Source organism: Bubalus kerabau, chromosome 5 (assembly GCF_029407905.1).
Source record: "Bubalus kerabau isolate K-KA32 ecotype Philippines breed swamp buffalo chromosome 5, PCC_UOA_SB_1v2, whole genome shotgun sequence".
Lineage (NCBI taxonomy): Eukaryota > Metazoa > Chordata > Mammalia > Artiodactyla > Bovidae > Bubalus > Bubalus kerabau.
Window position 1 is genome coordinate 26,725,054 of NC_073628.1, and position 26,688 is coordinate 26,751,741.

The window sequence follows — 26,688 nt, forward strand, 5'->3', positions numbered from 1 at the left end:
ACAGCAACTGTAGCTGCAGCCCCTCTTCTGTTGACAGTGGGAGGCCCGGGGTGGATGCTGGCCATGCCAGGGCAGGGCAGGGAGCACCCCAGCTCCCACCTCCCATTTCCAACCTCCCAGTGTGTGGTGGAAGGCACACAGGACTAAGCTGGTTGTCCTTGGCCAAGCAGCGGCTTCTCTGAAGCCATTCTCTGTAAAAGTGGAGCCATATGCAGGATCAAAAGAGGGGAAGAACACAGGGGATAAGCTTGGCATATCTAAGGGGAACCAGGATGCGTGCTCCATACCAAGACTTTCTTCCCACAGGCCAAATGAAGATGTTAAATACATTTTAGAAAAGTTTTAATTTGAACAACTTATGATTAAAAATACATTTTATAAATAATTTTTCCATAGACTTGATTAAGGATTGTTGCGAACTTTACAAAAAGACATACTGCAACAACAGCGGAAAGAAATTACAAAAAAATATAGCTACAGTCCTCCCATTTAAAAATACATTATACATCACAGCGCTTTCTTTGTGCAAAGTTGAAGAGAGTGCTGTGTTAGGCCTGTCACAGGTTCACCCAAAGGGAAGTAAACTTGAACACAGTTACTCAGCATAATAGGATGGGCACAGATGAAAAAATGAACCCCTTCCCCCAGAAGTTAATATACCTTAGTTCAACACTTTATTTTGTAGGACTGATGGCTGAACTTAGCTTAATACAAATATATATTTATATGTCTGTGTGGATATATATATATATTTAAGTACGAAAATAAGTGTCTGTTTTGCAAATAAGTAAACCCTCAACGTATTTACAGATTTTTCAGAGAATGTGTTCTCCAAATCAGTCTGAGGCCATCTTCTCTTCAGAAGATTACACAACTCCTCAGAAGATTAAACAAAGCCAAATATGTCAATTAATGGACATCCTCCGCTGAGACTTCCAGTTTTCGCTGTGGGACGAAGAGAGTTCCTACGGAGGTGTGATTAGCACCATCAAAATCCATGCAGGTGGAGCCTGTTGGCTTTGTTGGTCCACCTGGAGTACGGAAGAAGCTTTCGGCCACTGGCTGGGACCCTTTGGGTGTCACAGGAACAGGCTGATTGGAAAGAGAGGAACGGAGAAAAGTCAGACCCAGACAGACAGGTCCATGTCCTGGCAAACTCAGCAGAGTGAACTGGAAGGACATGTCACATGATGGGAACCTTGAATGCCCTGAAATCTGCTGAGTGAGCCTGCCTGAGTTTCACATGCTCAACTATTTTTGTTAAGGGGAAACAAAAAGCTCATGATAACCCCATAATCTGGACTCCTTGAGCACTCTTGCTGGACTTACAAGGAAGGCAAGCCTTTAAGCATTTCCTTCTCCCATCCTTTCCTTGTCCGAAAGCAAAAGTGAGTCTCCCATGATACTGGTATTTGGGATTTAAGAACTAAAAGAGAAAAAAATGTCAATGAATGGACATGCTCTCACCTGTTGTGCCCCTGTCCCTGCAAATGATTGTCCATTTGTTTGGTTCTGGCTCAGGATGGAGGCGTCACACTTGGTGGCCCTTCCTTGCTGAGCGCCTGCACTTTCGGGTGTGACGCTAACAGCCTCTATTCTTGGCGACACGGCAACGGCTCCGGGTCCAGGGCTGGTGGACACCTGCACACCGGGGGAGATGAGGCCCAAGTGCTGCAGGGTGAAGTTTACAATGGCTGAGCTCGGGTTCTGGATGGGAAGTGGGTGGCTCGAAGAGAGAGCCGGGCTGGTCCCGACAGGGATGGCTGCCATGGAAGTTGGTGAGACCATTAGCTTCAAAGGTGTTACTTGAAAAGAGGGAAAATTAACAGCAGTGAGTTCAGATGATGTCACTGGAATAACACCTGGAAAGAAAAGGCAGGAGAATATCTTAAAAGCACAGGCATTTGTCCAAGAAGTATATAAGGCTCAAGTGGGCTTGAGAATGACTGTGTTTGAAAGATGTTTTTAAGTACACTCACCTGCAATCGGGGAGCTGTAGATCCTGTGATTTGGGGAAAGTGTACCTGAGTTTTCATTACTAGACAGAATGGACTCTGCCCCCAGGGTTGAGCACTGGGTGAGAGGGATTAGGTATCCTGATGGGAACAAGGTCTAGAAAACAAAGAGGAAGTGTTTATTTTACACACGAATACAGAAAGAAACAATGGAAACAGTGACAGATTTTATTTTCTTGGGCTTCAGAATCACTGTAGATGGTGACTGTAGCCATGAAACTAAAAGATGCTTGCTCCTTGGAAGAAAAGCTGACAAATCTAGACAGCATATTAAAAAGCAGAGACATCACTTTGCCCACAAAGGTCTGTCTAGTCAAAGCTATGGTTTTTCCTATAGTCATGTATGGATGTGAGAGCTGAACCATAAAGAAGGCTGAGCACCAAAGAATTGATGCTTTTGAACTTTTGGTATTGGAGCAGACTCTTGAGAGTCCCTTGAGCAGTCTTCCTGGGTTTGCAAGGAAGGCAGGCCTTTAATCACTTCACTCTCCCATCCTTTCCTTCTCCCAAAGAAGGTGCTCAGCCTTCTTTATGGTGAGACAAACAAGTCAATCTTAAAGGAAATCAATCCTGAATATTCATTAGAAGGACTGATGCTGAAGGTGAAGCTCCAATACTTTGGCCACCTGATGTGAAGAGCTGACTCATTAGAAAAGACCCTGATGCTGGGAAAGGTTGAAGGCAGGAGGAGAAGGGGATGACAGAGGATGAGATGGTTGGATGACATCACCAACTCGATGGACATGAGTTTGAGCAAGCTCTGGGAGATGGTGAAGGACAGAGAATCCTGGCATGCTGCAGTCCACGGCGTTGCAAAGAGTTGGACACAAGTGAGCGACTGAACAAAAACAAGAAAAATGACCACGTGCCTCTTCTGAGACTAATATCCATTGGTGGTTATTTGTCTCATCAGACCAAAGCCTCCAGTGGTATGGGCCATGGGCAGGCCAGCTCTATGGCTCTTTGAAGACAGTATCCCTTCTTCCCATCCCAACAGTTGTCCTGAATAACCACATGTTCCTTAAATGCCAGCTGGCATCTTAGGAAGTGTCCTAAAGTCAGCACTGAGTCTGCTTAAGGGCAAGATTTACCTAGCACTTCCCACCACCCTCAACGTCCTAAGTCTGCTTCCGGACTTCTTGGTATGATGTGGTGCTGTCAGAACAAGCTGAATGCAGCCGGCCGCCGCAGTGCCGCTGCTGTGTTATCATCTGATTGTCCTTGGATTATGTGGGATGGTATTTCCCAGAGACTATTCTGAGGGACCCTAGTTCTTTCTATGGGATGCAAGCAGGTACTATTTGAATCACAGTTAAATTATGTTTGGGGAAATGCTGAATTCAACAAAGGAAAATGGAATCTTTATGACAGAATTTCTAAGGGACTTTCATGATGGCATACAGTGTGAATCTCCAAGAGAGTGTTCATCATTTAACATTTCCCAGGCTATTCAGCAACTAAATGTTTGGTAGTACTGGTATTTAAGGAAAAAAAAAAAAACATGTTAAGAAATGTTGATTTAGAGAAAGGGAATGTCAAACCACAGGACCAAAATATAGCCTCTTGGCTGTTTTTGCAAATAAAATTGTACTGGAACATAGCCATGCCCATTCATTTACATATTGTCTGCAGATGCATTCCTACTTTAAAAACATTTTTTACAATGGCAGAGTTGAATCGGTGTAACAGAAACCATATGGCCCACAGAGCCAAAAACATTTACTCTCTGGCCCTTTACAGAAAGCTTCCCTTGTGGCTCAGTTGGTAGAGGATCCGCCTGAAATACAAGCGACTGCCTGAAGTGCAGGAGATGCAGGTTCAATTCCTGGGTCGAAGATCCCCTGGAGATAGAAATGGCAACCTTCTACAGTATTCTTGTCTGGAGAATTCCATGGACAGAGGAGCCTGGCAGGCTATAGTCCATGGGGTCGCAAAGAGTCAGACACAACTTAGCGACTAAACCACACAACCTGTACAGAAAAGTTTGCTGACTCCTGATTTAGAATAAAGGAATTATAGAACTATAGGTCTTTTTCCCCCCTAGTACTTTAGGTTCCAATGATACCAAGCAAACACTCTTATAATATACAAATGAAAGGGCAGGGTACCAGGCTTCAAAAATGACAGATAAGAGCACTGATTAATTCATATTAGATGTCCAAATGTCATGCAGAAAAAGCTTTAGGGAATAAAGTTACATTCCACACGGAAATGGCCAGAGCATTGGGCTGTGTGTGTCTGCAGCATGCCTGCTCATCACGGTACTTTTCCAACAGAGCCTACATGGGTGGCTGAGCCACCTGCAAAGTCTGATCAGTCTTACCAGGAACAGGATTGGTAAAAGCGAAAAGCAGCTCTTGTAAACCAGAGGCCCACCTTTCATCTCCCCGCAGATCTTTCTCACCACTGTCAAAACAACGGCCTATGCTTTGATCTAGCTATTAATAGGTCCAGTCAGAATCCCCAGTGCTAAGGGGTACCACAAACTTTCAATTTTATTTCTTAGATGCTTGGTTCTGTTCAATATCTTTACTAGCAGGTTCCTTGAAGGCTTCAGGACTAAAGAATTTTCAAGGGGCAGATTTAGGTGTTTTACCATCAGCTGCTCTTTGGCGTCTTACAGTACAATGTTTTCTGGTTTAATTCTCTTTAAAAAATCTCCAGCAAAACTCTAATAATGACTTTTCCTTTTCCTATAAACTATATTCATCACAAAATTGTTTCATCTATAATGCCAATCCCTTTTTTAAAATTAGGACTATTAAAGTAGCAGGATGAAAATAATTTGACATATTGTCCCTTGTACATCTTCTCACCCAGACTATACATCAGCACTCCTACCCCTCTTCCTACGACATGATCCTCTTTTGCTTTCGCCATATTTCTTGCTATTCACTACCTGATATGCTTGTGTTTGTTTGTATTCTCTCTTCTCTCCACCCCCAGAAGTGTAGATTCTCAGTAAATGTTTGTTGAATGAATTAACACGTGAATCTCTCCCTTTCTTTGTTCTGCTCAGTCCATGCTAAAAAGAAATGGTCAAAATGAAGTCAGAGATGAAAAAAAGAGCAGGGGGTGTGAGGAATCTATCCAGTGAAAACCCTAATCCTGAATAACTAAGTGAGCAACAGGAGACCATTATTAAATCATACGCATTGCCTCAAAGAGATTACGGACCTCCCAGAAAATCAAATCAAGCTGAAGCCTTGTGATTTTCCCCTAGCATGTATATTAAATGCAAAATGATATTATGCTAAGATAATGGATGTTTTGAATGGTTACCATGAGGCCATCCTCAGGGAAGATCTGACAGACTCTAAAGCCTCCTTAATAACAACAGTTACAGATAATACCCATCAGCTTCTACAGTGCCTTGAAAAGATCACAAACCCCTTTATGTATACCATCATGTAATAAATTCATTTAACCTCACAAAAACTGTAAGATGGCCCTGGGGCAAGTGCTCAAAAGCAATCATCCCCAAAGGCAGGTGCTGATTTGATCCAGAGCACAAGTGCTTTATACCCAGTAGACAATCAGGATAAACTGGCAGAACAAATTCTTTATAGATGTGGGAAAACAAGATGTAGAGAAGTAAAATAACCCGAGTTAACAGCAGGGACAAAATGAGAGATTAACTTCTGCTTCCATGTTTAGTGATGTTTGTTTATCTGCTGATGCTGTCTTTCATATACAATTGTCCTGAGAGTGGAAAACGAGATAACGTATGCAAAAGTGCCCAACACTTCTGCCATCTAGTATGTGGGTAGGCAGCCAATACATGTTCTTTCCTTCCTAAATTAAACTCCATCCAGGAAAAAAACTGTCTAGAACATCAAAACATCTAGAAACCAATGCATCAGATACCCTAAACCTTGCCAAGCTAAGTCTTTTTTTTGTATTTGCACAACATGGAAATTTTGGTTTAAATTTGACGTAGAAAGTAAAAACAAGGGGGATCCATTTCTCTGCTAGGCCACAGATGTCAGTTACGTGATGTCAAACGAATATCAAGTAATGACTCAGAAAGCGGGAGTTAGAGGAACCCTATGTGTCCATCCATTCATTTGGGGTCACGTCTGCTTGTAAATTATTTAAGACTTTCATGGCAGGTGTTTGCATTCCAGTGTGGGATAGAGAAATGGACTTAAGGACAACCACCCACAGTGCTTTAAAAAGAGAGCAGATAATCCCTTCCTCCAAAGGTTAAAAATGCTTCTGCCCCCATCCCAGTCAGGGGATTAGCTGCCTGAGGCCTTGTTTGGATTATGGGACGCTAAGGAACAGTTCCCTGTTTTCTGGGAGACTGCTGTTTGCTCTGGTAAATTTCACGAGCCAGCAGAGTCCCTCCGAATTAACTGGGGAGTACCTAAAGCTTTGCACAGTTCAAGGCTGTACTTACTGTGGAGACATTTTCAGGTGCTTTCTGGTCTTCTTTAAATTTCTTTTTGGAACCACTGTCCTCGAGCATGCTTGCCCTCTTGGAGCCTTTTTCTCTAGCTGGCTCCCTCTCTTGGTTCTTTGCACCTTGTCTCTCCGGCCCTGGCAGCAAACTTCCAGGCCTGGTGGATGCGCTGGACTTTGGGGCATCACTGTCTGCACTCTCGCCGGTGGCATCAGTGGAGTCCTCTGATATCATAGCGTTAGAAGAGGTGGTGGGGCAGACTGTGGGGCTCAGGCCTGGGGGTGGCGCTAGAGTTTGGGCCTGGGCAGGCTGCAAGTAGATGGCATACGATGTCCCCGAAGGGGTCTGAGGTAGGATCACAGGCATTGCTGGTGACAATGGGCTGGGGAGGAGGGGGACCACCCCCAGGGGCTGGATGAGGGATGGTGCCGTCATCTCTAGCTCGGCATTTGCTGGAGTGTCCAGAGGGGCCACGGGTTTGCAGTGCCCAGATCCTGCCAGCTGTACTGTCACATTCTTTCTGGGTTCACTAAAAGACAAGATTGAAAACATGAGACAATGGAAACACATGTTCTCTAAAATGTTCTACTATTTTAGATTGCCCCAGATTGAAGCTATGCTTTTATGTAACTAGCAGATAGTTTCTGTAATGATTCCATATTATGAGTTACAGAGAAGATTCTCTCACCGGTTTCCAAGGTTATTGCCTATTCTTACATGAAATAAGTAATCCTAATGATGCAACATAAAGTAACACATCCTGTTACTGAAGAGCATTGCCCACCTACCTTGATTGCTCTTCTAACTGCATTTTGCAGATAGCTGCGAGCTGAGCCATTTTGCTCGGGAAAGGTGCAGAATTCTGAGTGCTCTCAGCTGGTAAAAGAAAAAGAAGGTGGGGGAGGGAGTTGGTCAAAGCAAAAGAATGAATCTTCACAGAGATGAAACATCACTGAGGTCAAAGGAACAGAAAACATGCACTGCTCCCTCCCCCAAATCACACAGCAATTAAATGATAAACCCCACGATTCACATTTTATCCTTTAATTCAAATGTAAGTTGGGCTTCAAGTGTGTTTGGGACTATGGAAACAAACAATGCTCTAGCAAGTCCCGAGGGATCAAGGAAGCTAAATGTCAGATGAGGAGGGATTCTTTGAAGCAGAGCCCTGACACGATAGGACACATACCTTTGTGGGTTTTGATAGGGCTACTGGGAGCAGAATTTATCTTTCTCCGGTCACTCTCTATGCTCTTTACCAGTTTGATGAGAGATGGGTGTCGAGTGAAGTTTGGTTTCCCACGTGTGGAAAAGAGGTTTTTGGCACAGTTCTCTTTTGAAGATCGCCTCGCTTCCAAATCAGAGGCAGCAAAAGGAAGGACTGGGCTGAGACCTGAAACTGGAAAGGGCAGTGTGTTAAGACATGAGTGGTTCAGCCTCCTTCTGGGGTATGAGGTCAGTGCGTGCACGCTCGCTCATTTATATCCAACTCTGTGCGACCCTATGGACTGTAGCCCACCAGGTTCCTCTGTTCATGGGGATTCTCCAGGCAAGAATACTGGAGTGGGTTGCCATTTCCTCCTCCAGGGGATCTTCCTGACTCGGGGATCGAACTGGCATCTCCTGCGTCTCCTGCATTGGCAGACGGTTTCTTTACCACTGAGCCCCCGGGAACGGTTCTAAAATGATTTCAGATTAAAGTGGCAACAGTTATGTGCCTACTATGTGCCACATACCATTTCAAGGGCTTTACCTAAAAAACCCTGTTCATCTTATTCTGAATGAATTCTGAGATAATAATTCACTTTAACATCTCTGAAAGACTTTGTCATCTTATAACCAGTGGTGTGCTCTCAGGGTGATTGTCAGTGGTTTTTATTTCTTACTGAAATATAAAACATCGGGCATATCAGCATCAGTGGAGACTTCATCTGATGAAATAGGGTGACCGTCCCTGCTGTGGACTGAATGTTTGCATCCCCTGCCCCATACCTTCTCCCCAAATTCACATGTTGAAACCTGATGTCCAATGTGATGGTACTGGGAGGTGGGGCCTTTGAGACATGTTCATGAGGGTAGAACCCTCTTGAATAGGATTAGTGCTCTTATAAAAGGGACTCCACAGAGCTCTCTAGTCTTCTTCCACTATGTAAGGTTACTATGAAAAGACTAGAAAAGTCTAGAAAGTCTAGAAAGCAGGTCCTCACCAGACACCGAGTCTGCCAGCCTTGGACTTCCCAGCCTCCAGAACTATGAGAAGTAAACATATTGTTTATCAGCCACCAAGCCGATGGTACTCTGTTGTGGCAGCCTGAACAGACTAAGACACTCTGCACAACTCAGGCAGGTACTTCTCAGGAAATGCACTCCCATTTCAGAGACATTTCAGACATTAACTAACTGGTTCAGGGTCTCTCAGCTAGAAGAACATGGGCCTGGGATATGAACTTGATCAGTCTAGCCCAGAGCCTGTCCTCCAAATCCCTGTACTGAAGGACCTCTCATTGAGGTTATATCCAAAACCGGAAAAACCTTGCAAAGGCGCTGTCATTCTTCCTACTAGGGGTGAGGAAACAGTCTTAGAGAAGTCACCTGCCCAAGGCCACACAGCTGGAATAAGTGGCAGAGTTGGGACTGGAACCTAAGCTTCCCTCTGCTTCCGTGGCCCGTGTTCTTGCCACTTTCCACAACTGTGTGTGGGGTCTTGGTAGAACACAAAATGTAAGAATCCCAGAGTTGAGATGGAGACAGAATATTCATTCTGGAATGAATCCTTTTAATAATATTCTCCACATGCAGAGGCTCTGTTTCAACTTTGTCAAATTCTTTTACACACAGATTCTACCTCTTACACGGGTGTGATGGTTATGGACCTTGAGTTGCTGATGGAACCAAGGGCCAAACTTTCCATATTGGTGCTCATCTTTGTCTTTTCAATCACTTATATATTATGCTCTTCCCACGTGGGAGTATGGGTAGGAAGAGAAAGGAAGAATATTTCCAAATGTGCATTAATTCAAAGTAATGAAGCAATGAATATACAAGGAAATAAATACATACCACTGGGATTTGGACTGATTTCTGGGCCTGTCCATTTAAAAGCTGGTTTTCGGCCTCTTTCCTCTGTCACATGAACTTTCTTGATAAGATCCAGGCTGCTCAGAACATTAGCTATATCATACAACCTCCTAATTTTTGCTGGGGGAAAAAAGTATATATATCACTTAATGGAATAATGAAAGATCAAAGGACTTTGCTTCCCAAGGACTTCATGTGCACGCTGTACACTCAAAGAGCTATCCTAACTGTCAGTGTCAGAGAAAAACCATCAGTGACTTTTCTGGAGTTATTCTAGTAATACTGCATGGGTGGAGCAGCCCGGTAGGCTGCAGTCCATTGGGTCGCTAAGAATAGGACACAACTGAGTGACTTCACTTTCGCTTTTCACTTCATGCATTGGAGAAGGAAATGGCAACCCACTCCAGTGTTCTTGCCTGGAGAATCCCAGGGACGGGGGAGCCTGGTGGGCCACTGTCTGTGGGGTCGCACAGAGTCGGACACGACTGAAGTGACTTAGCAGCAGTAATACTGCTTTAATGAAAACAAAAAGTTTTAAATATTGAGACTCAATTACTGCTGATACTGGATTTTGAAACAAAAGCACTGGATTTTGAAACAAAAAGAAAAACAACTCAATGAGATCACCCTATAGGGAAACATGTTACAGATTTTCTAATAAAAAGTTACCACTGCTGGGCATCTCCTAATGAGGATTCAGAATTTTAGGAACAAATAGAAATAATCAATAATAAATGTATTATTTTCCTGCTTGTGATAGTTTATGAAAATAAATGTATTTAATTTCACAAGCATGGAAAATTTTATACCTATCAAAATTTATAAACATTTATACTGTCCATATGTATAGGCAAAGCATAGATTTGCTAATTCTATAAGTCTTACATATCATGAAAAGTTCTGTTACAGAAGTCTGCCTTTACTTCAGCTTGTAGTACAAAGCTGCAAATTGAGCCCCGCCTTCACAGCCATGCCAGAAGGTTCTGAATTCCCTAGGGATTCAGCAAATTACACATCTGCAGTTCCTGGAATAGTTTCCAAGGCTGTGACTAACCAGTGAAATAGAGAGCTGAAAACTGGTGACTCAGAGAAAGCAGGCAGCTCATCGGTAGGATTGGGATGTGTTTTCTGAAATGACAAATCTCCTAAGCCAAATGCTAGCCTTACTGCCTTAATCTCTACTCATTTTGTCTTTATGGAGACACCATCAAACTGGAGGAGTCAATACTTTCATGGGACCAGTACAGCTTCACAAGGATGGGAAGGGGTCTGCATGACACCTCCCAGGCATTCCCCTGCTATGCCTCAGGATCACCAGTCAGCCGGTCTCCCGAGTGACCAGGTCTGGGCCACCTAAGCCCTGCTCGGAGGTCAGCTAATGCCTTCTACACCTTCTCTCTGCTTCTCTGTGTGCATGGGGCAGTTCCTGCCAAGTCTTTTCTAGAGGCAAGGGCAGAGCTGTTTTAAGACTCCAATCTATGATTTCTTCCCAACAGAGAGCAGATATTCTGGCTACAATCACGCTTTTTTTTTTTTTCATAGTGAAATCAAATAGTTTTATTAAAGAATTGGAAATAATCAGTAGCCATGAGAGAAAATCCAATATTTAAATAAACATTTCTGCATGTAAAAAGAAGAGCAATTATTCTCTTAGGTTACTCTCCTTGCTTAGCTACGGGACAGACTCTCAGTAGCAAGCCCTTGGGACCGCTCCTGACGGTGGTCGTCCGCACACAGGACAGGGTGTCAGACTTTGGTTTCAGGGCAAGAGAGAGCAAGCCTTGCCTACCACGCTAGACAGGCTGGGTTGTCTGGCCCAGCCAAGTCACTGTGGAGGCAAACTGTCTAAGGCCTAAGTGCAGAGAAGGGACACTGTAAAACCACTCTTTCAAAATGTCCAATCCACTGTGCTGCAGGTCACTTCTGGAGACAGTGTTAGAAGTTATTTACACCCTCAAATACGAGAGCCAGTGGAGAGAACAGACACTTGGGTCCCAGTCCCACTTTACTGCTTATTTAGCCTTCAGACACTGTAAAATGGAGACAATGTTACAGTATCAAGTGAGGTAGATAAATCCAAGTGTCAGGTAAGAGTAGCTATATACATATCTTTGAATCCTACAAGCTAGCTCAAGCAGTATCTTCATGAATTCTGGGGAGAAGTGAAGATACAAAAGCCTAACTAGAGATGATCTGTTTATATAGCCAATGTATTGGAAAGTAATTTAAGAGTAGGTCCAAAAGTCCAGGGCAGTTGGGCCACTTACTTTTAAACTTGCTTTTATCCAAATCTTCCACATGGTCCTCCCCAATTAAAATCTTGGCAGCAATTTCCAAGCTTACTATCTGAGGTGTTGAAACCAAAAACAGCATCACAAATTTTTGGCTCATCACTTTTAAAGACTTGTCTTTGCGGCTGTTTACAGAGGCTTTGGAGAAGGAAGAGGATTAGAGAATTAAAATTCATGAGGGACAAGTGCTTTCAAAAGTAACAAAGCTACAAATACCGCAGCCTGATCCCACGGTTGACACGCAGCATTTTCATATGAAAAGCAGCAGTGGCTTTGAGCTGGGTTCCCTAAGGAACCTGGTCTCTAGACCTCCAAGAGGTTCCCTGCCACCTGAGCTTTTCAACACCAGCTCTCTCACCTGCCCGAAATTCCACTCCAGGGAGTTCGACAAAACACATGTCTGGGTGTCCATTTTGGCCAGTGTTTGATTTGATGATGGGATCCTCTATACTGTAACTCTTACTAAAGTCAAACTCTTGTTCATATTCTTTCTTTTTGATCATCATAATCTGCTCGGCGTACTTGTTCTCCTCCCCGACGCTCTTCAAAGTCCCAAGGGTCTGGTTGAGGTTGTGTCGCCCATGCCAAGTGTACCTGTTTTTGGCGAGCCGGCTCACCATGTGTAGACTTTCTAGGACGTTGACGATATCATAAATGCGTCGGCGCTCGACATCTGCGGAGAACAAGCAATGGCACCTTACTAGGATCAGATATTGTAATGTGGATAGAATCGAATACCTCTCTTTTCCCCAGGGATTCCTAGTCTGTAGGTTCTGGATTAAATAACTTTAGTGGCTCAGATGGTAAAGAATCTGCCTGCAATGTGGGAGACCTGGGTTCGATCTCTGGGTTGGGAAGATCCCCTGGAGGAGAGCATGGCAACCCACTCCAGTATTCTTGCCTGGAGAATCCCCATGGACCGAGGAGCCTGGTGGGCTACAGTCCATGGGGTAACAAAGAGTGGAATACAACCGAGCGACTGAGCACAGTACATGCTAAACAGAGTATAAAGATGAGAAAGGCGTGTCCCTGCTCTCAAAGGGTACAAACAGTTAATATAAATTAGAAAGGTGACGTTTATTGAGGGTCTTTGATGCATCATACAGGTTTAGGAAGATTTTACCCTAACTTGTGAGGTAGGTGATTATTATCCATGCTTTTTTATTTCTTTAACAATAGTCTTTACTTTTACACAAGGCAGTACAAAATGAGGCAGTTCCTCAAAGGGTGACTTGGAGCTAGAAAATCCATCCTGAGTGTGAAAGTTAGTGTTAGCTGCTAAGTCATGTCCACCTTTTTGTGACCCCATGGACCGTAGCCCGCCAAGCTCTTCTGGTCCATGGGATTTCCCAGGCAAGAACACGGGAGAGGGTTACCATCGTGAAACTTCTTATTATCCATGCTTTAATGATGAGGAGATAAGAAGGTCAGGCTGGCTAAGCTGCTCACCCTAAGGCACAGAGCAACTGCTGCTGCTAAGTTGCTTCAGTCGTGTCCGACTGTGCGACCCTATAGACGGCAGCCCACCAGGCTCCGCCGTCCCTGGGATTCTCTAGGCAAGAACACTGGAGTGGGTTGCCATTTCCTTCTCCAATGCATGAAAGTGAAAAGTGAGAAGTCGCTCAGTCGTGTTTGACTCTTAAGGCACAGAGCTAGTAAGTGGCAAAATCAAGTCTTTCGAGCTCTAAAATCCATACTCTACCCTCCATTTCTTATATTAGTTCCCAACACACACACATGGCTGTCATACAATAGGTACAAGGTTCTGAGATTCCTTGGTTCCTGGAACTTGCCAGAGGGCCTTGGTGTGCTAAGCTGTTCCTTCTAGCTGGATTCCCTCTCCCAGATGTCCTCATGGCTCCCCACCTCTATTCTTGAGTCCTTGCTCAGATGTCACCCTCCTAACAAGGCCTGACCCAACTACTTAATTTAAAATGAAGTTTAAAATTATGGAGCACACTCTTAGCACTCTGGATTCCCATCTACCCTGGTCTGCATTTGCTTTTCTTTAGCACACATTACCCTCTTACATCCTAATTACCCACTTATTATGTCCTTTGCATACTGTCTATTGTCTTCACTGAAAAGCAGGTTCCACAGGAGCAGGAACTTTGTTCTTTCTGTCCACTTATGTTATCCCAGCTGCTATGACATTGCCTGCCACATAGTAGGTAATCCATAGATACCTGCTAAATTAAATGGTATACCCTCCATAGCTATAATGAAGTGTATGTGAAGAGAGGAATCTAAATGGCATTTCTTAAAGTTGATACGTATAAACATGTATTAGAAGGGCAAAACTTTCTTCATGGGGTGATAGCTATATACTAAAAAAATCCTGTATATCTCTTCACAGATTCAGGTCGTAGTATTTTCATGACTCCAAAGGTATCCTACATTTGCCACAGATTCCTTTTTTAGCTCTAACTAGATCTGAGTCCACGAAGAGAGGAGGAAAAGAGGGCGGAGGGATACAGTAACTTTTGGCAAACACACAACATTGAGAAAGTGCTGAATGGCAGAGAGGGCTAAAGCCCAGCTCCCACGCCCAGAGGCTGATCCTCACGACTGTGAAGAAAGCATTTGGTAGCCTGGCTCCTCAATGAGAAACAAGATGCAGGTTCAGAGTTGTAGCTGTTTGTGAAATAAGTCATAAAACATTGTTGCCTTACTTTACAGCTTCAGAGCTTTCACAGTACAGTCAGAGCAAGCTCCATTGTGATTTTCTGCTTCTGTTTTGAGACTTAAATGTGACTGGGAACTACATGCTGTTATTCTGAAATTAATAGGGCTTGACAGATGGATAATTTCCGTGTGGTCTTGTGTCATTACAAACACTGGCTAGAAGGAGCGTGGGTCTGAAGGACTCAGTCTGTGAAGTGCCTTTAATGACTGACCATTTCAGCGAGCTCTTTGCATACTTACTAAGTTCTTCAGCTACTTCGTCAAGACAGATGTCATTATTCACAGCAGGGTTGGGATAGTTAGGGTATCGAGCTAAAAACTTATGACACAACAATCCTAAACTTTTCTCTTTTCGACTGGGTTGGGATTTCTCATATTCATCTCCAGAGAAGTGTTCCTACAAAGAAAGATGTAAATAATGTCTTATTCACAAAGATTTATTGGAGACATTAACACTCAATGACTAACACTTATATACATAGTTTGCTTCAGTGGCTGCAAAACTGGGAAGATAAGTGGGGAGAAGTCAGGATAAACTGCTTGAAGGATCTGAAAGGGAAGAAGCTCATAAATAAGTGACAGGTTCAGATTTCCCAGAGCTGTATTTGATGGGGTCCAAACCTTTCCAGTGCTCTGACTGGGGTGATACTTCATACTGCTAGTGTCTCCTCAATAGCCACCCCCCTCCCTAGCTCCCCAAATCCCCCAGTTTCCACCCAGTCCTCTGCACACAAACCTACATGTAAACAATCTTTGACCTCAGGTAATCCATTTCTGTTGTCAAACAGACCCCTTTTCTGATCCCTGTTGCGGATCTCGGGGCTCACAGCACTGATGAGCATTTTTAGGTTGGCTGTTGGTGTCCACGGTTCTCCCTGGGAGATCTCCTTGGGCTTGGTGGGTGTGGTTAAAGGGCCAAAGTCAGGCTGGATATCCGCCAACACTATATTTGCTGCAGTGGATTCTTTCAGAGGTGTTTTCATCAGTCCCCTTTTATGTGGCTCGAAAAAGAGATTTTCCTGGTTCAAAACAAGTAAATTATTAAATCCAGTATAAAAAAAAATTATCAGATAGCTTTTGACTCTAAGAATTGTATAAATAGAAATAGTACTTAGGAAACATGCTCAGTGAAGTTGTAGAGATGATTAAATTAGTGACTATATTCCAATGATCACTTTGACATTTGTTCAGAACAGCTAAATTCCCCATTTTTAATTCTGCAACAATGCATGGATTTAAAATTTTCATCTTATGTTCCAAGAATTTAAAAAGAAAACTTTAAGACTTACAATTTTAAAATTTATATTTTGAAATAATTTTAGATTTAGAGTTGCAAAGATCCTCCAGAGAGTTCCTATATACCTTTTACTTAACTTCCCTTAATAGGACTGATAATTTTAAGTGACCCCAAACTCCTTGGAGTGACTTTGACTCATGACACTGTAATAAGTAAAGGTCTCCATGGCAGAAACCATATGCCATTCACCTGTGTATACACCTAGCACAACAGTTGCATGCAGTGGGTACTCGGTGAAATACCACTGATGAAGAAAAGTCAGAGAGCCAAGGAAACAAGGGCGAGGGCTAGCCTGTGGTCAGACTTGTTAGCAAAATCCATTGGGGAGCAAAATCCAGAGTGGCTACAAGCAGAAAATTCTGCTCGTTGAATATTTACCCTTTTCACTTTACAGATGGAGAAAAAGGAACCCAGAGAAGTAAAATTAGTTAGCCCAAGACCACAAAGCTGGTTCCTGGCAGAGGCTGGGCTGCCACTGGGACATAAGAGGGTAAATTAACAGCAGTTTATGCCTAAGACTGCTGCTGCTGCTGCTAAGTTGCTTCAGTCGTGTCCAACTCTGTGCGACCCCATAGTCGGCAGCCCACCAGGCTCTGCCATCCCTGGGATTCTCCAGGGAAGAACACTGGAGTGGGTTGCCATTTTCTTCTCCAATGCATGAAAGTGAAAAGTGAAAGTGAAGTCACTCAGTCGTCCGATTCTTAGCGACCCCATGGACTGCAGCCTACCAGGCTCCTCCGTCCATGGGATTTTCTAGGCAAGAGTACTGGAGTGGGGTGCCATCGCCTTCTCCACATACCTAAGACTAAAGGAGACTATGTTTTTTCTACTTTTGGCCACTGGCGACTTCACACATTCTTGCCATCTGTATCTATTCTAAAGAAAATGCTTGGGATGGCAGGTAAGTGCACCGAGATGGTACACTTGAGAGGTTCTGATCCAAGAATGGGATTTTTCTCAGGGCTGCTGTCCTTTGCCTCTGACCATCAGAAGCAACAGCAGTTCTCTTATTTGTTTACATCTAAAATTTTTAGGAAATTTGCATATTTCATTTTTTAACCCTATCAATATTTAGAAATCAATCAAGATATCACCAGTGACAGTGGCCCCTATAGTTAAAAGAAATTGGTGATTTGGTAGGAAATTATCTTAACAAGAGATCCAATGTCAAATCATGTCAAATGCCCCTTCTGAATTCTTATAGTTTAAGAATTCTAAGAAGTATCATAAAGCAGCTAAAAAATTTTATTATTCTTATAAATATCTTTTCTCTCTACTTATCTCTCTGAAACTTCCACCAAATCATTAAAAACTAGAAAGATTAATCCTGGGTAACGTTTCCCCTCTTCAAAAATTAAATTTCCCTTCCTTCTAGGTTTTTAATAGAGGTTAACCAAAAAAGAATGTGGTGTTGGTAAGATGTTGGATACTGAAAAATTATGCAGTAAAACCAGGATAATGTTGCATTTAAAACTGCAAGGATGAATACGGGAGCTAAAAAAGTACCTTTTCGTTCTCCATTCTGTAAATTTCTCATTCATTTAGTTTCTTTAAAAATGAAAAATCTGGAGTTCTTTATCCTGATGGTTCAAGTAGTTCAGGTAGTCCAATTAAAAAGTTTAATATCCTTAAAGAAAAAAAGAAAATAGAAAAAGTTAAAGAAAAATGCAGGAGATCTGTTGAAAATACCTTTCATTACGGGGCGCCACAGTCTGCTGAAACAAAGGCTAAGGTAAAGAAAACTGACAAACTACACTTAACATTTTATTCCCGACCGGAGATAGCCCCACAGAGCAGAGAACTCCCATCAAACGCCCGTAAATTACTTCAGCAAGCCGATCTGCCGTCAGAATTTCTTTGGTTTTCAAGCAAATCACAGAAATTCCAATGACAGCCCTTGCCCACCTTAAGAGAGGGCAAATCATTCTCCGGACCGCACCGAATGGACTCCAGCGAGCACAAGCACCCACCTGTTCACAGATCAAAGTTCCGGGCTCAAGCGCATGAGCCCAGGTTCCGGCTAAGGAGCTGCAACTCCAAATATCTGGATAAAAATCTACATCTAGATGCTTGAATTTCTCCCTTGACACACACGTGCATGGGATCAGCAGCAAAGTCTTGGGGAAAAAGCTTGATAGGTAACTTCCAAATTCAGTCCTTAAGCTCCTGGGCATTTAAAGAGCGCCTTACGATTAAAACTTTTTTTTTTTTTTTGAAGACATTCTTAAAGATGCGACTTAAAAAAAAAGTTATGTACTTGCTATTCAGGTGGCCAGTTCACACCGCAATCCTGGATCCTACTATGGAAGCTGCATTTGCTTAGCAAGGCAACCAGGTACAGTCGCCACCAGCTCCCGCGCCCGGCGCGCTTCCCCTCGCTCCTGGCCAACTCCCCTCCCCCCTGGGCCCAGTACGCGCGCCGATAGTCAGGCAGTTCCCGGACAGCATCCTCGCGGTTTCTAGGGCAACGATTCCCAACCAATCAGAGCGTTGGCTGCAGGCCTGCGATTGGCTGGCGGCGCCAGGGGCGGGTCTGGACCTTCCGCCTTAGATTTAAAAATTTGGCGCGGAAAGCCATCCCTCGGTCGGCGCCGCCCCTTAAGCAGCGCGGGGCTTGAGCGCGGGCAAACCCGCGCCCGGAACCACGGCGTCCCCGCCCCTCCCCCTCGCTCGCCCCCTCCCCTCTGCGCGGGATCTCGGCTCCTCCCTCCACGGCCCCCGGCGGAGCGAGAGGCGGGAAACGGCCGCCTCTGCCTTCCCGATCACTCTCCCGGTGCCAGTCTGGCCCGGCGCCGCGCCCCTCTGCGCCCCGCTGACCTGTCAGTTCACCTCACACTTGGAGCCGATGCGGGCTGAGCGGGGACGCCTCTGCACCCCTTCCCCGCTCAGGCCTGGGAGCCCGCGTGTAGGGCCGTCAGTCGGTCCTTAAACGCCGCGCTGAGGTGGGTGCCCGAGGGAAACGCCGGGACCGGGACTGGCGGGCCGGCGGGCGGGCACAGTGGACGTCACCGTCCAGGAGCAGTCAAGCCCCCGATTTGAAATTAACCCGCTCCTGGCGCGAGCCGATCCCGCGGGCGGGGAGGGCCGCTCCCCTCCCCCACGCCCGCTCTTCCCAGCCCCGGACCACGCGCGCCAATCCGAGTCTCCAGACGGGAGCCGGCGGCGAATCAGGGTGCAGGCACCGCCCTCCGGTGCCGCCTCCAGGGCAGAGTTTGGGGGAAAGTTCAGAAACTTTTTTTGGGGGGGGCAAACACTCCCTCCCCTTGCTCAAAGTTGGGGAATTAAGTTTAGTCCGCCGAGGACACGCGGGTTGGGACGCGGGAGCTCCGCAATCCCCATCCTGAGTCCGTCCCACGGTCTGCCCAGTCCCAGGTCCGCCCACCTGCGCTGGAGACCCCAGCCAGGACCATTACCCCTTCCATCCATGGCATGCATTATTGTGCTGCCCACCATCTGCCCATGGCTTCTAAGAAACGGGCGTGGAGGGAGAAGCTTGGCTACCTGGCGCTCCCATTTGATGGGCGCGGGGTCTTGGCCCAAACGTGAGAACTCAGGTGTAGGAGGAGGAGGAGTAAGGTTGAAAACCCGCCAAGCCTGTTCAGGGCCTCCCCTGTCTTCCCTCTCCAGGTCTCCCACCGGCTCCTCCCTTCCCCCCTCCATGTCGTCTTCCCTCGCTTTCCTCTCTTTTTCCGGTTTCAAACCCTTGGGCAGCTCCAGCATGGAATATTGTTGACTTCTGGATTAATAGGAGTTTTGGGAGACACTCTAGTCCAACGCTCTGCTTTGCAGATGGGGAGACCGAGACGCCGCGCGGCAGCGCTGCCCTTGGTTGCGCCTGGATTGTTTGCGCCCGCGTTGTCTTGCTTGGCTGTACTTGGCTTTCTGCTGCCGCTAAGTCACTTCAGTTGTGTCCGACTCTGTGTGACCCCATAGACGGCAGCCCACCAGGCTCCCCCGTCCCTGGGATTCTCCAGGCAAGAACACTGGAGTGGGTTGCCATTTCCTTCTCCAATGCATGAAAGTGAAAAGTGAAAAGGAGCTCGCTCAGTCGTGTCTGACTCTTGGTGACCCCATGGACTGCAGCCTACCAGGCTCCTCCGTGCATGGGATTTCCCAGGCAAGAGTACTGGAGTGGGGTGCCATTGCCTTCGAACCGACTCGGCTTTCTAGCGCTTCCCTTTTCTGGGGACCTGTGCCGGAGTTGCGGGACCGCACGTATTGCCCAATAGCGCCCAGATCAAGAGGCCCATCTATCGACAGTTTGGTTTGAGCTCTTCCTCGTCTTTTGTAATCTCACATCTTTTAAGCTCCAGCAAAGCCCGGGGCCGCGATCCCCTTTCCTGTCTCGTATTCATGTGTGTCAATGACTTGCAGCGCCAGATAGTTTTATATTCCCGGTCGCGATATAAGGGCGGGGATACTCTGGTACTGAGGCCAAGGTCGCCGTGCTGTAGCTGCAGGCTGTAGGACCGGGGGAGTCCCGATGGCGAACGGTGGCTCTTTCTCTTCACGGAACGCAACCGCAGGGCGCGCTGAGTGGCTGCCCCAAACAGTTAGCACCGCGCTGGCTGGGTCCTTGCTCTCCGCTACCCGGCTTCAGGCAAGTGTCGCTCAAGACCGCGCCGGCACCTGAAAACCGGCTTTGGGATCAGTGCTGTGCAGAAACCAGCGGTCACCTAGAGCCCTCAGATTTAAAATAAAGTGCGGTCACTGGGCAGGGCCCCACCCTAGACTGCACAGAGCAACTGTTTCTTACTGAGCTCCGTGCACCTTTTCTGGAACAAGGTGTGTTTTTAGATACATCAACAAAAGGTGGGCAGTTGGCCGCTTCTGAGTTAGCCTTTGCTTCACAGATTGTTCCCCTTTCCTCACCAGGGTTTATAGCACTGCGTGGTGTCCCCCTCTGCCCAACCTACCTTAATTTTTTATTAATGCAAGCTGGAAACCCTCTTTAAAGCGACAGTCTGATGCCACTGTGTTCAGAACCGGTGACTGCCGTGCTCACGTCTGTGACTACAGGGGCATTCCTTCTCCCAGGTGTCTGAGTGCCACAAATAATGCTCAGAGCAGCCACCTCTCACTAGGCTGCACAGATGGCATCGCATTCAGTACTCAGCGTAGTTGTTAACTGTGGGTTACCATCTGGAAAGTGAAATAGAGCTCTTTTTTTTAAAAAAATTAATTTTTAAATTGAAGTTTAGTTGATTTACAATGCTGTGTTAATTTCTGCTCTACAGCAAAGTGACTCAGTTATACACATATATACATTCTTCCTTATATTCTTTTCCGTTATGGTTTATCCCAGGATATTGAATATAGTTCTCTATGCTATCCAGTAGGACTTGTTGCTTATCCATTCTATATGTAATAGTTTGCCTCTATCAACCCCAAAGTAGAGCATTTTAAACTAACAAACCCCAGTCTTAAAGTAAGTGGCTGGTCTGGGATTTGAAGCCTAGTCTCTTTAACTTTTAGGGGCTTTCCACTGAAAGCCATGTTCTCCACTGTGCTTGGGTTGGTCCTTACTTGCTTCACAGGATAGTTGTGCCTCATTTTATAGAGAAGAAAACTGAGGCACCAAAAGGTTTAAGTGATGGGCAATTTAGCTGTAGAGTCAGGATTATAATCCAGATCTACCTGCCCCCACTTCATATATCCCATTCCACTGGCTCAGAAAGCTCCTAAGAAAGCAATGTTGGTGACACCTTAGACCACTCTTGTAACCATATAACCCTTCCTCTAACATAACAAAATATAGAAAAAATGGGATCTGTAATCCTTGTTTGAATGACAGTTGTTTTACTGAAGCATGCCAAATATAATCCAGCTTACTGACTAGGATGGAAAGTGAGAAAAGTGAAAGTCACTTAGTTGTGTCCAACTCTTTGAGAGCCCACTGATTATACAGTCCATGGAATTCTCCAGGCCAGAATTCTGGAGTGGGTAGCCTTTCCCTTCTCCAGGGGATCTTCCCAATCCAGGGATCAAACCCAGGCCTCCTGCATTGCAGGCAGATTCTTTACCAGCTGAGCCACAAGGGAAGCCCAAGAATACTGGAGTGGGTAGCCTATCCCTTCTCCAGGGGATCTTCCCGACCCAGGAATTAAACCTGGGTCTCCTGTGTTGCAGGAGGATTCTGTATCAACTGAGCCATCAGGGAAGCCCGACTAGGATGGAAAGTGACCCTATTAAGAGGGAAATGATGTAATTTTAAAGTTTTAACAACTCTTTCATGGGTTGAAAGGAAATGAAAAAAGAAACCAAGCTGAAACAATTCTACTCAACACTGTATCATGTGTCTGACTTGAAATTCAGCCTGAATGGAAAGGAAAGATACAAGACAATTGAAAACTGATATTTACAGCACAGCCATGAAGAAAGGTTGAAGGGACAGGTTTGACATCTGTTTTTCTTGTGTTACCGTCAGTTGTGCTTTCCAGTTATGTAGTCCAAGGGGCTATTTGTGCATTTGTTTCTGGTCTTTTGTTTACCATGTTGTGTAATCTGTGTCTCGCTGAACGAGGCCTGTCTTTCAATTTGCTGCTGCCACCATTATGCTAGCATAACTGGGAGGGTGAGATGTTATGTAACACATTCAGCATTAAACAATGTAAAAAAGAGATCCAGAGTAAGGGGGAAAGATGGGGGTCACCTGAGGTGTCTAGATTCAAAAGTAACATTGGGGATTTGGAATCATAGCCCTTTTTATTATCACCAGAGCCTCACACCAAGTGTAAAAAGAACAAGTTCTTCCCTGTTGACTGGGGCAGGCTAAGGGGCTAAGAAAAAGGTTGCTCTAGCCAGTGGGCTCCTAGGACTTCCCCCTTGCTCTCTTACTGCCTCCACTCCCATGTGCTTCTATCACCAGCTCTACTTCCTGACCCAGGGAGGGGCAGTTCGGGCTTATGCTTTTCTGCAGCACACGTTGACACAGGCTCTGCAAAACAGCTGTCTACAGCTTTCAATTTCAAATCCCCATGTGCTGGGTTAGACTGCAGCTGCTCCCAAGCAAATCTCAGCCCTCCCTGGGCTTGTTAACTAGTTGGTTACTCTTCCTGAAAATAAAGGGTGCTGCGTCCACTTTGGGCAGAGTTTAAGGAGCGTTGATTTAGCAAGGGATGCAGGAGGGTGGGAGAGCTTGGAGCTGACTTATGCTGACCACAGGGTGGAGCCAGAATTGGTCAGAGCCTGTGGGGCTGTGCATGAGGTTGGTTCCAACTCTCCTGTGACTTCCTGCGTGGAACTCCACTCAACTTTGAGCCCTGGAAGGATATGTGCAGCTCTGCAGCAACAGTTGTTGCTGCCAATTATTGAGCAATTATTGCACCTAAATTTTTACAATGCTTTAAGAATAACAACACAAAATACCAAGGACCATTTTTATAAACTGGAGTCCGAGTTCTGTCCTCATTGCCTTACTGCATCGGGTGTATGCGTGTGTGATAAGTCTCTTCAGTCCTGTCCGACTCTGTGTGACCCTATGAACTGTAGCCCGCCGGGCTCCTCTGTCCATGAGATTCTCCAGGCAAGGATACTGGGGTAGGTTGCCATTTTCTTCTCCAAGGGATCTTCCCCACCTAGGGATTGAGCCCATGTCTCCTGCATTAGCAGGCGGATTCTCTACCGCTGAACCACTGGGGAAGCCCCCTTACTGTATCATCTGATCTTAAAATAGTCGTAAAGCTGAGGGTCTTTATGTTTAGCACTTATCCTGGATTGAAAGAGCCCATTTTCCAGGTTCCAGACTACTGGAAATATATGCTGATTCCTGGGAGTGGGGACAGGAATTATTACATGAAAAAGTCCTAGTCAATGGAAGAATCCCATAACCTCCCTGATGAGTGATGGCTACCCTTCGCTTGAGGTCTAGTAGGGAAGGGTAGCTGTCCTGGCCCCTTTTAGGTAGGTTCCTCATGCTCCATCCTGACCATAACCCTGTGTGTGTGTCTCTGTTACACATACCCCACCCACACCACTGTGAGCTCCTCAATGGCAGGGAAAGGAGCTTCCTTATATCTCTGTCCCCCCAGTGCCCAGCTAGATGCCTGGCCCAGAGCAGAGACTTGATAAGTGTTGGTTGATTGAATAAGCGCCATCTCACCAAGCCCAGAATATACCTTGTCTTAATCTCGATCTTCAGGGCCAAGTTCAATGCCTGGCACTTAACGTGGTGCTCAATAATGTTAGAAAAAAATGAACTCATAATTACCATCCTTTAATTATCATTATTATTTTTTTACTTTAGCTAAATGCTATTTCCACCTCCCCTCCCCTCACCATGACTTCTGTTTTATCTGTTCATTCACTAAAGCATAGTATCCTGAATGCCTATTATGGCCCCAAGCCCTGACATAGGTACTTGGTGTATACAGGTGAGTGAAAGAGGCAAAATCCTTGCCCTACTGGAATCTACAGTCAAGTAGTAAAACAGTGTTTGGCACAAAGTGTTAACTGCTCTTATTATTACTTCTATCATCTTATTTTTTTTTTCCTGTAAATGTGAGACTTCTCAGTTTACCAAATGTCTCTTTTTCTGTGTCCTACCTCAATAGTACTTCTTCTTTTTTTTTTTGTTTAAGTTTTCTGTAGGTACTTTTCTTCCTTAGGAACCCAAGTTCTGATTTTTCTTTCTTTCAGCTCACATGTATAGGTCTCTTGCTCTGAGCCTAGGGGCCATGCTGGGCACCTGCTGTAGGACCCAGTGCCTGCCCTCGGATCACAGCAACAAAACCACCCTTTCGCTTACTCACCACCGTCCTTTCTCTTTCTCTCTCTGCCTTTTCCAGGGACATAGACTTCATCTGGACGGGTTGTCTGCTTTGCTGAGGCTTTCAGTCTGCTGCTCCAGAGTTCCTGGAGGCAACCCGATTTCTCCTGCGATGGTCACTGAAGTCAAATTTAAGTGGGTTAGTTAAACCTTGGCTTGCTCTTGTTTGCCAAGTGTTGGAGATGGGAGCCAGGAAGACAAGCCAAGTTGGGCTGGAGGCATCTCCTGCACTGGGTTACAGGCAGTCACCAAGCCCTCTAACAACCCACTTCTTCCCCTTATACATTTCCTCTGACTCACTGGCACTTGTGAATTCCCCTCAAGTCATGCTTTTTAGGCTCTGACTTGACCTAATATACCCTGGTACCCCAACATTTTATGGTTTAATGGCTCACTACACTGCTTCATCATATAGTACAGAGATTGGATAGGACGTACATAATTAATTTTGTTGACAAAATACTTAGTGCATAGCTGTCCTCTCAGCTTTAATTGCAAATGCTCAATAAAAGTGCACAGTATTTTTCAGTATGGAAATTGGCTGGAGTAATTGCATATGAATGTGCCCAAACGAGTGGTTCTACATATGTGTTTATAAATAGAGCTAAGCTTTAAAGTTTAACTCTTTCAATAAATAATAGAGCTAAGCTTTGTTTCAAATTCAGTCTTTGGAATAAAAATGTACAGTTGTTTTAAAAGTTAATTTGAATAATATGAAATGACATTGCTTTTTATGAAAAAAGGGAAAGGTATTTGGTAATCAAAGTTTTAGATGCTGGTTATCTTGGTATCATTGTGATATGTGTATGTATGTGTGTGCGTGTGTGTGTACTAGTCATGTCCAACCTTTCATGACCCTGTGGACTGTAGCCTGCAAGGCTCCTCTCTCCATGGAATTTTCCAGGCAAGAATACTGGAGTGGGTTGCCATTTCCTTCTCCAGGGGGATCTTCCTGACCCAGGGATCGAACCTGCATCTCGTGTGTCTCTTGCATCGGCAGGCAGGCTCTGTACCAGCTGAGCCACCATCCTTGCGATAATTATGTCTTATCTGTAACATACCATCCATGGCCGCTTCCTAGTGAAATTCAGGGTTTGGAGAATGGAGAGGCATCTTCTAATCAGTCATCTTCCTTGAGAGAGGATACAATGTGGATACAAGTTAGGACTTTGGAGTGAAATAAACTGTATAACTTTAAGCAAACTATTTAACCTCTCTGATACTCACTTTTCTCTCCTCACTAAAATGGGGATCAAAATGCCCACCTTGAAGGATTAGGTGAGGATTAGGTGAGGCGATAACTGTTATTGAGTACTTACTTAAAGTGCTTAGCACAATGTTTAGCATGTTACAGTAAGATCTCAATATGAGTTATTATTGTTGTTCAGTCGCTGAGTTGTATCCAACTGTTTGCGACCCCATGAACTGCACCACACCAAGCTTTCCTGTCCTTCACTATCTCCCAGAGTTTGCTCAAACTCATATCCATCAAGTCGGTGATGCCATCCGACCATCTCATCCTCTGTTACCCCCTTCTCCTGCCCTCAGTCTTTCCCAGCATCAGGGTCTTTTCCAAGGAGTTGACTCTTCGTGTCGGGTGGCCAAAGTGTTGGAGCTTCAGCTTCAGCATCAGTCCTTCTAGTGATTATTCAGGGTTGATTTCCTTTAGGATTGACTGTTTTGATCTCCTTGCAGTCCAAGGGATTCTCAAGAGTCTTCTCCAGCAACACAGTTCAAAAGCATCAATTCTTCGATGCTCAGCCTTCTTTATGGTCCAACTCTAACATCCATACATGACTACTGGAGACACCATAGCTTAGATTACACTGACCTTGGTGGGCAAAGTCATGTCTCTGCTTTTTAATATGCTGTCTAGGTTGGTCACAGCTCTTCTTCCAAGGATCAAGTGTCTTTTAATTTCAAGGCTGCAGTCACTGTCAATAGTGATTTTGGAGCCCAAGAAAATAAAATCTGCCACTGCTTCCACTTTTTCCCTCGATCAATTTGCCATGAAGTGGTGGGGACCAGATGTCTTGATCTTAGTTTTTTGAATGTTGAGTTTTAAGTCAGACTTTTTCACTCTCCTCTTTCACCTTCATCAAGAGGCTCTTTAGTTTTCTTTGTTTTCTGCCATTAGAGTGGTATCATTT

At 45.1% G+C, this 26,688-nt stretch overlaps 1 protein-coding gene and 1 long non-coding RNA gene across 6 annotated transcripts; one reads left to right on the forward strand and one right to left on the reverse strand.

Moving 5' to 3' along the window:
• Positions 1–325: 325 nt before the first annotated feature.
• E2F8 (E2F transcription factor 8) lies at positions 326–18,990 on the reverse strand. Of its 5 annotated transcripts, none has more exons than XM_055581338.1 (14): positions 18,589–18,989; positions 17,742–17,937; positions 17,278–17,398; positions 15,215–15,493; positions 14,715–14,871; positions 12,148–12,462; positions 11,766–11,927; positions 9,481–9,618; positions 7,610–7,819; positions 7,209–7,296; positions 6,418–6,949; positions 1,980–2,112; positions 1,468–1,862; positions 326–1,092 (listed from the first exon to the last, which is right to left on the reverse strand). In XM_055581338.1, exons 3-14 carry the CDS (start codon positions 17,290–17,292, stop codon positions 910–912), a joined length of 2,607 nt encoding a protein of 868 aa, XP_055437313.1. In that variant the 5' UTR covers positions 17,293–17,398; positions 17,742–17,937; positions 18,589–18,989; the 3' UTR covers positions 326–909. The 5 variants fall into 5 exon arrangements, with proteins under 5 accessions (XP_055437313.1, XP_055437311.1, XP_055437314.1 ...); XM_055581336.1 differs by lacking the exon at positions 18,589–18,989 and adding an exon at positions 18,029–18,213; XM_055581339.1 differs by lacking the exon at positions 17,742–17,937 and having other exon boundaries at positions 18,589–18,990.
• Positions 18,576–25,069, forward strand: LOC129652586 (uncharacterized). Its single transcript, XR_008714592.1, has 2 exons — positions 18,576–18,713; positions 24,558–25,069. It is a non-coding gene; the product is annotated as an uncharacterized LOC129652586 (long non-coding RNA).
• Positions 25,070–26,688: the final 1,619 nt, after the last annotated feature.